This window comes from Pygocentrus nattereri, chromosome 4 (genome assembly GCF_015220715.1).
Source record: "Pygocentrus nattereri isolate fPygNat1 chromosome 4, fPygNat1.pri, whole genome shotgun sequence".
Classification (NCBI taxonomy): Eukaryota; Metazoa; Chordata; class Actinopteri; order Characiformes; family Serrasalmidae; genus Pygocentrus; species Pygocentrus nattereri.
In genome coordinates, this window is record NC_051214.1 from 31,947,145 (window position 1) to 31,959,865 (window position 12,721).

General features: G+C 38.6%; 1 protein-coding gene across 1 annotated transcript in view; it reads right to left on the reverse strand.

Moving 5' to 3' along the window:
- kcnh5a (potassium voltage-gated channel, subfamily H (eag-related), member 5a) overlaps window positions 1-12,721 on the reverse strand; it is a 152,195-nt gene that overhangs the window by 35,774 nt on the left and 103,700 nt on the right. Inside the window, exons 10-11 of the mRNA XM_017710492.2 lie at window positions 11,143-11,395; window positions 5,699-5,895 (exon numbers count right to left, since the gene is read on the reverse strand). Of these exons, the coding sequence (XP_017565981.1) occupies window positions 5,699-5,895; window positions 11,143-11,395 (450 nt within the window). The remainder of the gene's footprint in view (window positions 1-5,698; window positions 5,896-11,142; window positions 11,396-12,721) is intronic.

A 12,721-nucleotide genomic window follows, 5' to 3' on the forward strand; every position in this document is an offset into this window, starting at 1 on the left:
ACTGTAGCATTTTTGACAAAGCTAAGGATAGCTTTGTTAGCACACCAAGCATGCCACACACACAACAGAACAAAGTCTTATATCAATTAAAGCTAAAGGAAACCCATTTAGAGGATATCTAAAATGCAAAGTTGAGTGACAGGTGTTATAGTGACAGAAAGACAATACTATATGTGTTTTATGGTGTGTGTAGTAGCTCTGAACTACTGTCACTGAGATACTGTCACAGTTTTTCTTGGCTCTTGGATTTCCATCCATGCCACCTGTCGATGGGCTCCCACACCACCAATCAGTGAGTCCTTTTAAAATATAGATGGGTCAAATGAGTGTATTTAGTCATTCAAACATGGAGTAGAAATTTGAAAAATCATGTATTTGGGTTCAGACCAAAATGTCAGGTCTGATTTTACCCAAAATGTAACAGGGCCGACACACTACTGTAGTCATACGTTAGATTTAGTTTTGACACAAGGTCTTAACATAGACAAGCTTAATATCCTACCGCAAACCACAGCGATCTCCGACCATTACTTAATTTCATATGAGCTACGATTTAGCCATAACATATATACGTCCCCTTGGTATTCAACAAAGCGCACAATAAAACCTTCTACTGCCCTACAATTTATAGAAAATCTGCCAGAGTTATCAACCCCAGTCTCCACTCCATCAGATCCAATTGAACTACATTTACTAACCGATTATTTAGAAAATACCTTACGATCCACTTTAGAAAATGTGGCCCCACTTAAAATAAAAAGAATAAGGCAGAAAAATCTCGCCCCGTGGTACAACGATAAAACCCGGACCTTAAAACAAACAGCTCGGAAATTAGAGCGGAAATGGCGTCATACCAAACTAGAAGTGTTCCACACTGCCTGGAAGGACGGCCTTATAGAGTATAGAAATGCTCTCACAGAAGCTCGCTCAGCATATCTGGCCTCACTGATCGAGATTAATAAGTATAATCCTAGAGTTCTGTTTAATGTGATTTCCCAAATCACACAAAATCAGGCAGGTAATGAACCAGAAATCCCAGCAACTCTCACCAGTGAAGTTTTTATGGACTTCTTTAATAATAAAATTGATAATATTAGACAACAAATTCAACCCACAGTATCAAATTCAAATCCAGCTTGGCTGCCATCTGACTTGGCTGATATAGAACAAAACACAGCTGTAGAAAAGAATCTGGAAACCTTTTACCCCCTCCCACAGCTAGAATTAGAGAAGATTATCTCTTCTGCAAATTGCACAACCTGCACACTCGATGCAATTCCATCAAAATTACTCAAAGAAGTACTGCCAGTTATTATAAACCCTATCTCAACTATTGTAAACTCATCCCTTAGTCTAGGCCATGTACCCAAAGCTTTTAAACTAGCAGTTATCAAACCCCTGATCAAGAAACCAAATCTTGATGTCACCGTTTTGTCTAATTACAGGCCTGTTTCTAACTTACCGTTTATATCAAAGATCTTAGAAAAAGCTGTGGCCCAACAACTTAGTTCATATCTACACAAGAACCATATATATGAAAAATTTCAGTCTGGATTCAGGCCACACCATAGCACTGAGACGGCTCTAGTTAAGATAACTAATGATCTTCTTCTTGCCTCTGATCAAGGCTACATATCTCTCTTAGTGTTACTTGATCTTAGCGCGGCTTTTGATACAATAGACCACAATATTCTCCTAGAAAGGTTAGAAAACATGGTTGGAGTCACAGGGACAGCCCTATCATGGTTCAGATCTTACCTATCAGAACGTTATCAGTTTGTTAGGGTAAACAATTTATCTTCCAATTATTCAAAAGTGAGATTTGGAATTCCGCAGGGGTCTATATTAGGACCATTACTATTTACACTATACATGTTACCGTTAGGCACAGTTATAAGTAATCATGGCGTAAACTTTCATTGTTATGCAGACGATACTCAACTGTACATATCAGCCAAGCCTGATGACCAACACAGGTTAAAGAAAATGGAGAACTGTGTAAAAGACATGAAAGGCTGGATGTCACGCAACTTCCTCCTATTAAACAGTAACAAAACAGAGGTTCTACTTCTGGGTCCAAAATTAGCAAGAAGTAAATCACCAGATTTAATCTTAAATCTCGCCGACTTTCCAGCCACACCTGGCTCCGCAGCAAAAAATCTTGGCTTTATAATTGATTCAGATTTATCATTCGATCAACACATAGGCAGCATCACTAGGACAGCTTTTCTACATCTTCGCAACATTGCCAAGATCAGAAATGCCCTGTCCCTGCGTGATGCAGAAACACTAGTACATGCCTTTATTACTTCTAGGCTAGACTACTGTAATGCGCTACTGTCAGGATGTACGAGCAGGAATTTAAACAAACTCCAACTAGTCCAAAACGCCGCAGCTAGTGTCCTCACTAAAACTAGAAAATTTGAGCATATTAGTCAAGTGCTATCATCACTTCATTGGCTACCTATTAAATTCCGTATTGATTATAAAATCCTTTTATTGACTTATAAAGCCCTACATGGTCTTGCTCCTGAATACCTGCAAGACCTTATTTCTCATTATGAGCCATCACGACCACTCAGATCCCAGAGCGCTGGCTTATTAATAGTCCCCAGAATTCAGAAGGTTTCAGCTGGGGGAGCTTTTTCTTATAAAGCCCCCAAACTCTGGAATGATCTTCCAGAAACTGTTCGGGACTCAGACACAGTCTCAATCTTTAAGACTAGGCTGAAAACTCACTTGTTCAGTTTAGCTTTTGGTAGCTAATGTTCCCCCTTAGATAAAGGCAGCAGATACAGGGGTCCATGGACACAGGGAATTATAGTAAACTGAGACGCTGGTGCTGTCGTCCCGCTGCTCGCACGCGGTCACTCAAGTTTGTGGACGGTGGAACGGAGGGATGCCGAACTGTTTCAGAGTGTTGCCGTGTCTGTGTGTCCTTCTGGTTCTCTCCTTTTAGTTAAGCTGTCATAGTCAGATCTGCCGGAGTCGTTAGCCACACTCTGTAAATGTTTACATTCCCTGTTTATGTACAAACGGATAGAACAAAACTAATTCCATTTACCTGCTTTTTTTTTCCGAGTATACAATCACCCATATGTCCGGCTGGACACTGAAGGACGACTGACTGCCGAGCCCTCCTGCTACCCACTTCAGACCAGCTGCCCACGCCCCAGCTACCACCACCTACCTTAGATGAGCTGCCCACCCTATGCTGATGTTCTCATAGACTCCTAGATATTCCTAATATCAATATTACTGCTGTTAATATTAGTAGTATAATCACTTGTAGGTAGTTTGACCAGAGGAGGATGGGTCCCCCCTGGTGAGCCTGGTTCCTCCCAAGGTTTCTTCCTCAGTTCTGAGGGAGTTTTTCCTTGCCACTGTTGCCCCCAGCTTGCCCACTGGGGGGTTTCTGTACATTCTTACAGTACTGTTGAAACTTTGTCTTTTCTGAAATTCTGTAAAGCTGCTTTGTGACAACATCCGTTGTAAAAAGCGCTATACAAATAAATTTGATTTGATTTGATTTGATTAAAGCTCTACACCTCATACAACAGACACATTCACCCCAATGAAAGCCTGCTCTTCTCAATTACTTTTCCCAGCTCATGACTGTGAACACACACAGTCCTCTCTGGCCTAATTTTTCAGCATTACCCACAGAGCCACAGCTAGCATGACAAAATATTTGGAGAAAAACTGTATTATCTATGTCTACACTGATTATTATTATCATAAAAAATGAAACTTCACAATTGTCAATGCACCACACCCTGCTCCACTGTTCTACTTAATGATAACGACCAAACAACACTAGCATAATCAAAGCCCCCTCATCTTTTATACCCAATGCTCAATGCTCAAGCTGCACTGAAAGAATCTTTCAGTGTATTTAAACATAATGTTGCTGCATACTGCAAAGATGATTCAGCACCTGCTTATATGGTATGAGTCAGCAGGTTTTCAGGTCTTTCAGTAAGTACAGGAAAAGGTCAAATTTATTGTCTGTGGCAGCTGACCACAAGCTAATGATGCAGCAGATAGAGGTTAGTTTGAAAAAATGCTAGAGCACTCCTTTAAACTTCAAAAAGAACAATGAAGAGACATCAAATGTGGACACAAAACCATAGATTCTGTTCATTAAGTGTGATGGGGAGTGAGGAGGCAGTTGCACGTGCTGAGATAAGCGAGATTTATTAAGGGCAAATCTAAAATCAGGGTCGAGACGGTCCAGGGTCATAGAGCCAACATGGATTGCACGAGAGTTAGACATGACGAGAAACACAAACAGATCCTAATCACCAAACAAACAAAGATTCAAACAGTTCTGCCAACATACATCAAACAAACAGCACGATCAAACAAAAACAACAAACAGAACATCCAACATAGCATATAACACCAACAAAGCAAACAGAGATTCAAACAAAGACCAGTCAAGACAAGGGGCAAACACAGGGATTATAAAACAACGGATAACGAGGGACAGGTGAAAACAATCAGGGGTGGAGTCAACAAACAAGGGGGCTGAACCAAAACAAACACACATGGAAGACCAAAACAAAAAGCACATGGAGTGGGAGGAGCCAATCGTGACATTAAGTAGCAAACAAAATTTCAAGTTAGCACTAAAAATGTACTATGAAAGCACAGTGAATCATTTACTGTTTTACTCATACAGTTTTACAGGTACGTTTTTATGAAGAAGGCCTTCTCTTTGATACGGCTGTAAAAATCAAATGAATATTCAGGCTCAGTGACTCCTGCCTCTTTAGTCATGCTCCACAGCACTTTGACTGAACTTTAAGCTAGCTGAATGAATTAACTGGAGGTTGCCCATGTAAACCCACTTTCTTTTAGCTCTACATTTCAGATTAGAGTCAGGAACAAAAAGATCTCTCTCTAACATGAACTCCACAGAGATACAAGGGCATATGCTATGAAACCTTAGTTTTACTTTCAGACTGAAACCATATAACTTTTTAGTTACTTTAGTGAGAAATGCTAGCTGTCACTTTTCATTGCAGTTTGACCAGTACAAATGGTCCAAATGCAATCAAGTTCCAATTTTGGAGATAGATGTTTTTACTCCATCAGCGAGCGATTATATTATTAAAGTGTGCAACTGAAGCATGTGGATGATTGAAACAAGCTGTATTTAACTTTAGTAGCACATTTTACCTCTTTATATTTTAGGCTAATGCTAGCAATCATGCCTTAAAATAGTGCCTTTTAAAGAAAGGACTGACATCAACAAATTTCCAGTGGATGTTGGAGGATTTTTTTCCTCAGCAGCGAAGCTCAGCACTCTCTGCAGGCTGCCAGTCCAAATGAATCATTCATGTGCTTAACCAGTGTGAGGCCAGGTTCCAAGGTTCCAAAGCCATAACCAGGCTGGAGCCTTCGCTCCTCCACTTAACCAATAATAAAGTCAGACTGCAGGGCAGCACACCACCAGTTCAGGTGAGGCTAAAAGGCAAGCCACAGTGCGAACAAATTTGTGAGGCAAAAATGCTTGAAGAAAAACAGTCAGTGGAGCAAAAAATAGAGCCAAAACCAGAAATGCAAACCAGTAATCCACTAGACACTGAAGGAACAATAATGGATGTGCATTACATGCGCATAACCTTGTGTGTTTTTGTGCAAGACCTGTTTGATTTTATGATGTAAGACAGTGAGACAATATGCCTCTTACCCTCTTGCGGAGGTTGCAGGTGAGGATGAGGTTCCGGGAGAAAGAGTTAGCGAAGGCCGTGTAGAACTCCAGCACCTTGAGCAGAGCCTCCCTCCTGATCACATGAAGGTCGCAGTAGGTCAGTGCCCTCACATTAGCGCATGCATGAGCGAGTGTAGTCTCCTTCCAGAACAGGTCGCCAAACACATCACCCTTACCTAGAATAAATAATGGGATGTAAGAAGGATAGAATGTACTAGGCTGCCTGTGAGCCAAACCTAAACTTAGTCCAAGGAAGCATACTGCAGAATATTAAAAATGCTTCTATGATACTGAACCTGAATGTTATTATTATAACATTATTAACAAAGTTTGAATAATAAAAATAGAGATAAATAGAATAAAACACAGTTTACAAAACTGATCAGACCTATCTGGGAATTGTCTGGGTGTGGTCCTAATATTCTTATGAGCACCCATGACTGACATCCCTTAGTCCAACACTCCCAGTCTGCTACACCATGCAAGCTCACACTTATTAAATAAACTTGGTTGCAGAGTTGTAACTTGAAAGTGAAGTTCAGTCAACATTTACACAGATTTACACAAACTCAAAATGTAGCTGAGCCAAGCTTAAACTCCACCAACTAGCATCTTGCCAACTGTATGTGCCTAAATCATCACATTCTTGATTCAAACCATGTCAAGTCATTAAGCAATCTCAGTTTTGCTTATGGTTTTTGATTCTGTATGACATACTGCTAGGGTGAAAATATGGTAGAAAACAAAACTTATGACAATGGAAACAACAGCTACCTTTTCCCATTGATGATGAAGGTGTAGAAGTGGTGAAGAGCTTTTGCCTACTTCCAAAACAAGGCAGCTAGTAGTCAAAAATTCGACACAGATTGGCAAAACAAGAATGAAGGATCAAGAATCAAATTTAATGATGTGCCATGATCAGAACTGTCTAGGATATGGGCTTTTCTATGCTACAAAAAAAGAATCAAGACAGGAGAAGATACTGATGCATTTGAACTTTGGTACAAAGTTGTGGATGGCAAAATAAACAAAAAAATACACAACTTTCAAAATATAAGGTAAGTAATTTTTTACACAAAAGACATTTACTGTTGCTTTATAAGTGCTCATATTCAGGTTTTAGACCTCTATAGTGTATTCATTGGAGCAAACTGATGCATAACTTTGAAACCATAACACAACTGATGGCTGAATGGTTTTGACTATATTTGCCCTTTGTTTGTTGGGTATGTATGAACTTAAGAGAGTGAAGCACTGTCGCGCTGCTCAGTTAAATTTCTGCTGCCCAGATGAAGCTTTCTGTATGCCTACATCTAAAACTGACTTTGTTTGGGCCTTGTTCTTAATCTGGTTTCCTCCAGCGTACTCTGCTGGCTTTTGATGAGGGGCATCATTAGGAGCCCAGCAGGTTCAGAGTGGTGGGTTCAAGTAAATGCCTTGGGGATAATTAACGCACAGTGCTCCCGTCTTATTTCATTTCATAATCATTAAGGCAAGAGAGCATCTGATCTGATACCCCATTAGAGCAATGAGACTTTAAGTTCCTTTCTGCAGCATCTAATCAGACCTAATGTGATGTCATTGGAAGAAAATGAGGGCGTCAGTGCAGGGCACGTCTCATTCCTGTAGCAGGAGCATATCAGTATTATTCAACTCATACGAGAGATTAGACACTAATGTACATTTTAAAAGATTGTGCAAGAAATATTGCTTTACATATTAAACGTGTGTACGTGCATTCATCAGCCACAATGGGTAACATCTATCACATATTATTTTTCAGTGAACTATTCATGATCAATTTTGGTACTTTGGAGTTATTCACCATTAATTATTATATTCACATTGCTATATAAGAGACATATAAGCTATTACTTTCAAAAAGAAGAAAAAAGAAGTAATGAGCTTCTAATTCATAATTAACTCATCATGTACTAACCCGGAATTTCATCATTATTATTTTATAAAGGAATGGTCTACATAAGTTAACGTGTACTACTTTTTATTTGTTATTCTTTCCACAGTGAGTTAATATATGATGCATATATTAGAACATAAAACAATGGCTGCTAATGCAAAGTGTCTTCTGTAAACTCCAATAAAAAGAATACTAAAAACTTTAGGCCTCTAAAAGTAATAATGAACATTAACAAACAGTAGTGATTTTCTTGTTCATATTTTTTAAATCCTATACAAATTACATATAAACTATAGGCAACATTTTGCAACCCATAATCTAAATAGAAAACAATTCAGTTTATGTAAATATCTAAAAATGCCCATCAGACATTCATAAACTAGAAGGTTACTACACTTACACTAGAGAAATTAGTCTACAAACATTCTCAGTAAACACTCCTATATAGTAGAATAGAAGATAACAGTCCATTAACAACCTGAGTAAACACTCATATACAATGAATTAGGATATGAGTTTATAAACAATCTTAATAAACACTTCAATACACTTGAATAGGAGATAATAGTCCATAAACAACCTCAATAAATACTCCTATACACTAGAGCAGGATATATTAGTCCATAAACAACTTCAATAAATGTTCCTATACACTAGAGCAGGATATATTAATCCATAAACAACTTCAATAAATGCTCCTATACACTAGGAAATATTCATCTGTAAACAAGCTCAATAAATGCTCCTATACACTGGAATAGGTGATTTAGGAATAGGTGATGGAATTGGAGAATTGGAGATATTAGCCCAAAAAGGATCTCAATAAATGATTTTATACATTGAAATAAGAGATATCAATCAATAAAGGACCTCAATAAATGTTTATATACACTAGAACAGAAACTATTAGTCCATAATTAACCTTAATAAATGCTCCTATACACTAAGAGATCCCATACAGCATAATAAGATATATTAGTCATTAACAACCTCAGTAAACTGTCTACATTTGTGACAGAAGACTGCCAGTAAGGATGTTGGCATGAATTGATTTTTTTTAAACACTGCAAACAAAACTTGAAGCAAATGTTGCCATAACACATGGAATCATGGGAGCTGCAGACAAGAATAGAAACCACCTGGGAAAGGAAAAGCAACAAACTACACCCAGGTGGAAACACTAATGATAATGCCAGGCTACACTGGATGGGACAGGAGAGGGTGGAGCCAGGAACAGGACACTGTGACATGACTGTAGATTAGGGGATACATAAAGAACTTATTAGTCATTTGTAAGCTGCAATCACGTAATGGCTTCTATGAGTCGTACAAAAAATGTATTCTATGATAATCAGAACACTTAATCAGTTCATAGTAGCTATTGTTATAATAAAGTGTTACAGAAGAATAATTCTGTTCAGAGCCTGCATAAACCTCCCCAGATCTTACCTGCCATTTTAATTACTTTAATAATTCTGTCTTTGCAGGAGACAAATCACAAATAACAAAAATAATAACACCAAATTAGATGCTTTAAGCAAGCAAAGACGAAAGGGAGGAGATCAATAAAAATGTTTACACCATGGATCCATCTCCCTGCTGGATTTTATCAGTTTTGAAGACTGAAAGAAGTCTGTCCTTTGTTTTACTTCTTCATATTACCTTGCCAAAAGAAACAGGTGTACAGTCCCAGCTACACTGGAGGCTCTGAAATATCCCATTATGTCCAGCAGAAAAAATACAGCCTGCAATGGCAGAAGCTTCAGTCTGTGCAGTTCCATTAGAGTAGAATAATTACGTAGAGAGAGCAGGGAAACAAAAACTAGACATAATTCAGCAAAGGCTGAATATGGGTTTTTACTTGGCTCGGAAGATGACATGACAGACAGAGTTTGACAGGCCTCTATAAGGTATTCCTGTTTGCTCATGCTCTGAAAGAAGGAAGTTACAGTCTAGTCTCAGAGGGGATTTGGTTTAAGTCTATTAGCTCGCAGCAACACCAGGTGAGTAATTAAACAAGCCTCAGCTTCCTTGAACATAATGTTTGCATCAGGACAAATTCTCTATCTTGTTAAGACTCAAGGAAATATAACAAGCTTCCTAACAAGATTTTTCCTCTGCTGTTAAAGATAAATGAATGCATATGCTGAGCAAGGCACAGGGGACCGCAGTGCTTGGCTAACTCTTGATAAAATACGCTAATGCACATATGGACTGCGGTTGCAGAGTCACTGAACATCAGGCCAATCATTTCATTTAAAGGGGCCGTATTCTTCAGTGTATTTTTCCCAGGTTTTCACTTATAACGTTTGTGTGGTTTAGTTTACCATAAGAGTCATAGTTCATGTTTACATGGCAACTTTCAAACTGCTCTTTATCCTTAACAATTAAACCCACTGTTTTTGTTATTATGCCTTTAAGACTGATAGGCCTATGTGTAAACGTTCTTATTGGCTGTCTTATTAAAAAAAACAGTACGAACTGAAACATGGAAAAGACAGAAATCCTCAGGGAGGTCAGGAAAAACGATACTTTAGCCATTCTATTCCACTCTATCCCTTTGCCTGGACCCTTTAGTTGATTTTCAATGTGAAAATAAGTTAACACATTGCTCAATGCTCTACTGAGAATGCACTTCTTTATACTTTATTGCAGAATTACTTTGCTGAATTTAACATATTGGCATATTTTATATTGAATGTTTTATTATTTTTTAATAAGTTACACTCAGCGAATAAACAGAAACAGTGCACTTAAGTTAGCATAAAAATGCCATATTTAAATGTACTCTTTGTAGAGGATCATATAACTTATTTTCACTTTTAAAAAAATCACTAAAGTGTAATTTGACATGGGATATTAAAAATATGCTACTTTTGTGAATTAAAAAAAGAACAGCAAATTAAAAAAATGAAAATGACATGACAGCAACAGATTTGTGTTGTGTAAAGCATGTTCTCTGCATATATGGGCCTGAATATGATGTTTGAATTGTATTTAAGATGTCACTGTAATAATCTAATTGCAATGTTTGGCTTAAAGTCGATTCCCAGGCTATTCACACATATTCTTGGAAACAAGCACATACAAATTAATGTCATCTTTCACATTAAGTCAGAAAATGCCAGTCTGCAATGCTGCAAAAATTTTAAGTGGAGCCAGCCAGATATTCTGAGTTTAATGCATGCATTAAAAATACAGCTGACCAATCAGAGCTTTGCTACTATGGCTGCAGTCCAAAGAAATGGTCTCAGAACAGCTCATCTTGCTCACGACATTCAACAAGCAAGAAGCTGACTATAAAATTGCAAAGGTTAAAGAAAATATATGGAGAGCCACAGCGGAAATGCTGGAGAGTGACTGTGAGCACTGTAGTACAACAGAGTGAATGTTTAGAGCTGTTTTTTTGTCTATCCAATTTTGTTTTGCATCAAAGAAAATGTAGTTTTCCAGGGTAGGGTGCCTTTATACTGAACTTCAGGGGTGCAAGAGTGACCTAGCTCACCTAAGATGGCGATGACCTCGTCATCCTGAATGACCTCCAGTGATCCAGACACCACAAAGCAGAGTGTGTCTACGCTTTCTCCAGCATGGAAGATGAGGTCCCCAGGGGCGCAGTGCGTGGTCTGGAACTCCACCGCTAGAGAGCGCAAGCAGCCATCACTGGCCAGCCGGAAGGCCGGGTGCTCGTTAAACACCTGCCGGTTCAGGTGCACGCAGATGTCCGCCCGCATGTCTTTGGGACAGATGGACAGCACCTGGGCAAAGAGAGAGGACATCACACAGCAGTGACAGTCTGCATGTGTGGTGGTTGGCATATGCAAATGTACTTGGATGAGAATGTGTATCAACATGGTGTAGTGGCCAGTTGCATAGACTCTAGCTGACTCAATACAATCTGAGGGCAGTCTAGAAAGAGACAATTCAGCAAGTGTCCAGCCTATAATATATGTGAGTCAAAAAGTGCAGAGTAATAGGGAGGAGAATGTGCTTCTGTAAATGAAATATACAAAAAAAGACTCGTACTGCATTGGCAGGCACTAAATTTAGCTTCTTTTAGCATAGTTCATTATTTTCCAATGCTGAAGAGAGAAAAAAAGAAACAAAATAAGAACTTGCTCAGCTGCTGCTGGTATTTGCAAATGTCAGTTTCCCAGCACGCATGAATATTTCATTTTGGTGCTGTCTAGAGTTATAATTAAATTAACTGTGAGCTGAAGGACTAGCGTACACTCTCTTTCCCTCCTCTCACAAAATAGAAAGTTATTACAAGAAAAAAAAAACAACAGAGGCATAAAATATCATCAGTAATCCTGCTGATAATATTATTAGCTGACTGAAATAGCTGGCCAAGGCAAGATAGATGCGCTAGGGTGCAAATGAACTTTCATTCATCATTACATATGTGAATGGTGCTAATCCACAGCCTAATCAAGTTTCCTTGCTCAAATGCTGCAGCACAATCATTCTAATTTATACCACATTGATCACAACACAAAAGCAAATACAACAAGCCACTATTGAGCTGTACTGTCTTATTTAGCACATATCAGCCATGCATCTGCAATAGCCCACAATATTGATCCACTGCACCAGAGTCAGGTCTCTGCGGTATTAGTTCCTTTAAGATGTCTGACCTTTAACATTGCTTTGAGGTCCATGGCAAGACAAGTAAATTTCCTTTAAACTCCTTTTAGGGATACTTCCAAACATGACCTTCCCCCATTATTTCTTTGGGACCTTTGAGACTGATCTGTTAAAATGTTCTTTGCTGGCACTGCTGGACAAAAAGCAGTGTAAAAACTACATGCAGATAGAACAAAAGATCCACAAAAAGAATGGGAACATTAGCGCTGTCCATGCCTGCCTGATCTTATACCCGGCAGAATTGAACCTCCTATTCCAAAACAGTTCCTTGCTATAATACCCAGGTGTATACAAATATATGCATACATACACTGACCGATCACTTCATTAAGTACACCTACATTATTATTGTCCATATAGGTCTACTTACTATACAGGTGTGCTTTGTAGTTCTACAATTACAGGCTGTAGTCCCCCTTGTATCTTGTTTCTTCAAT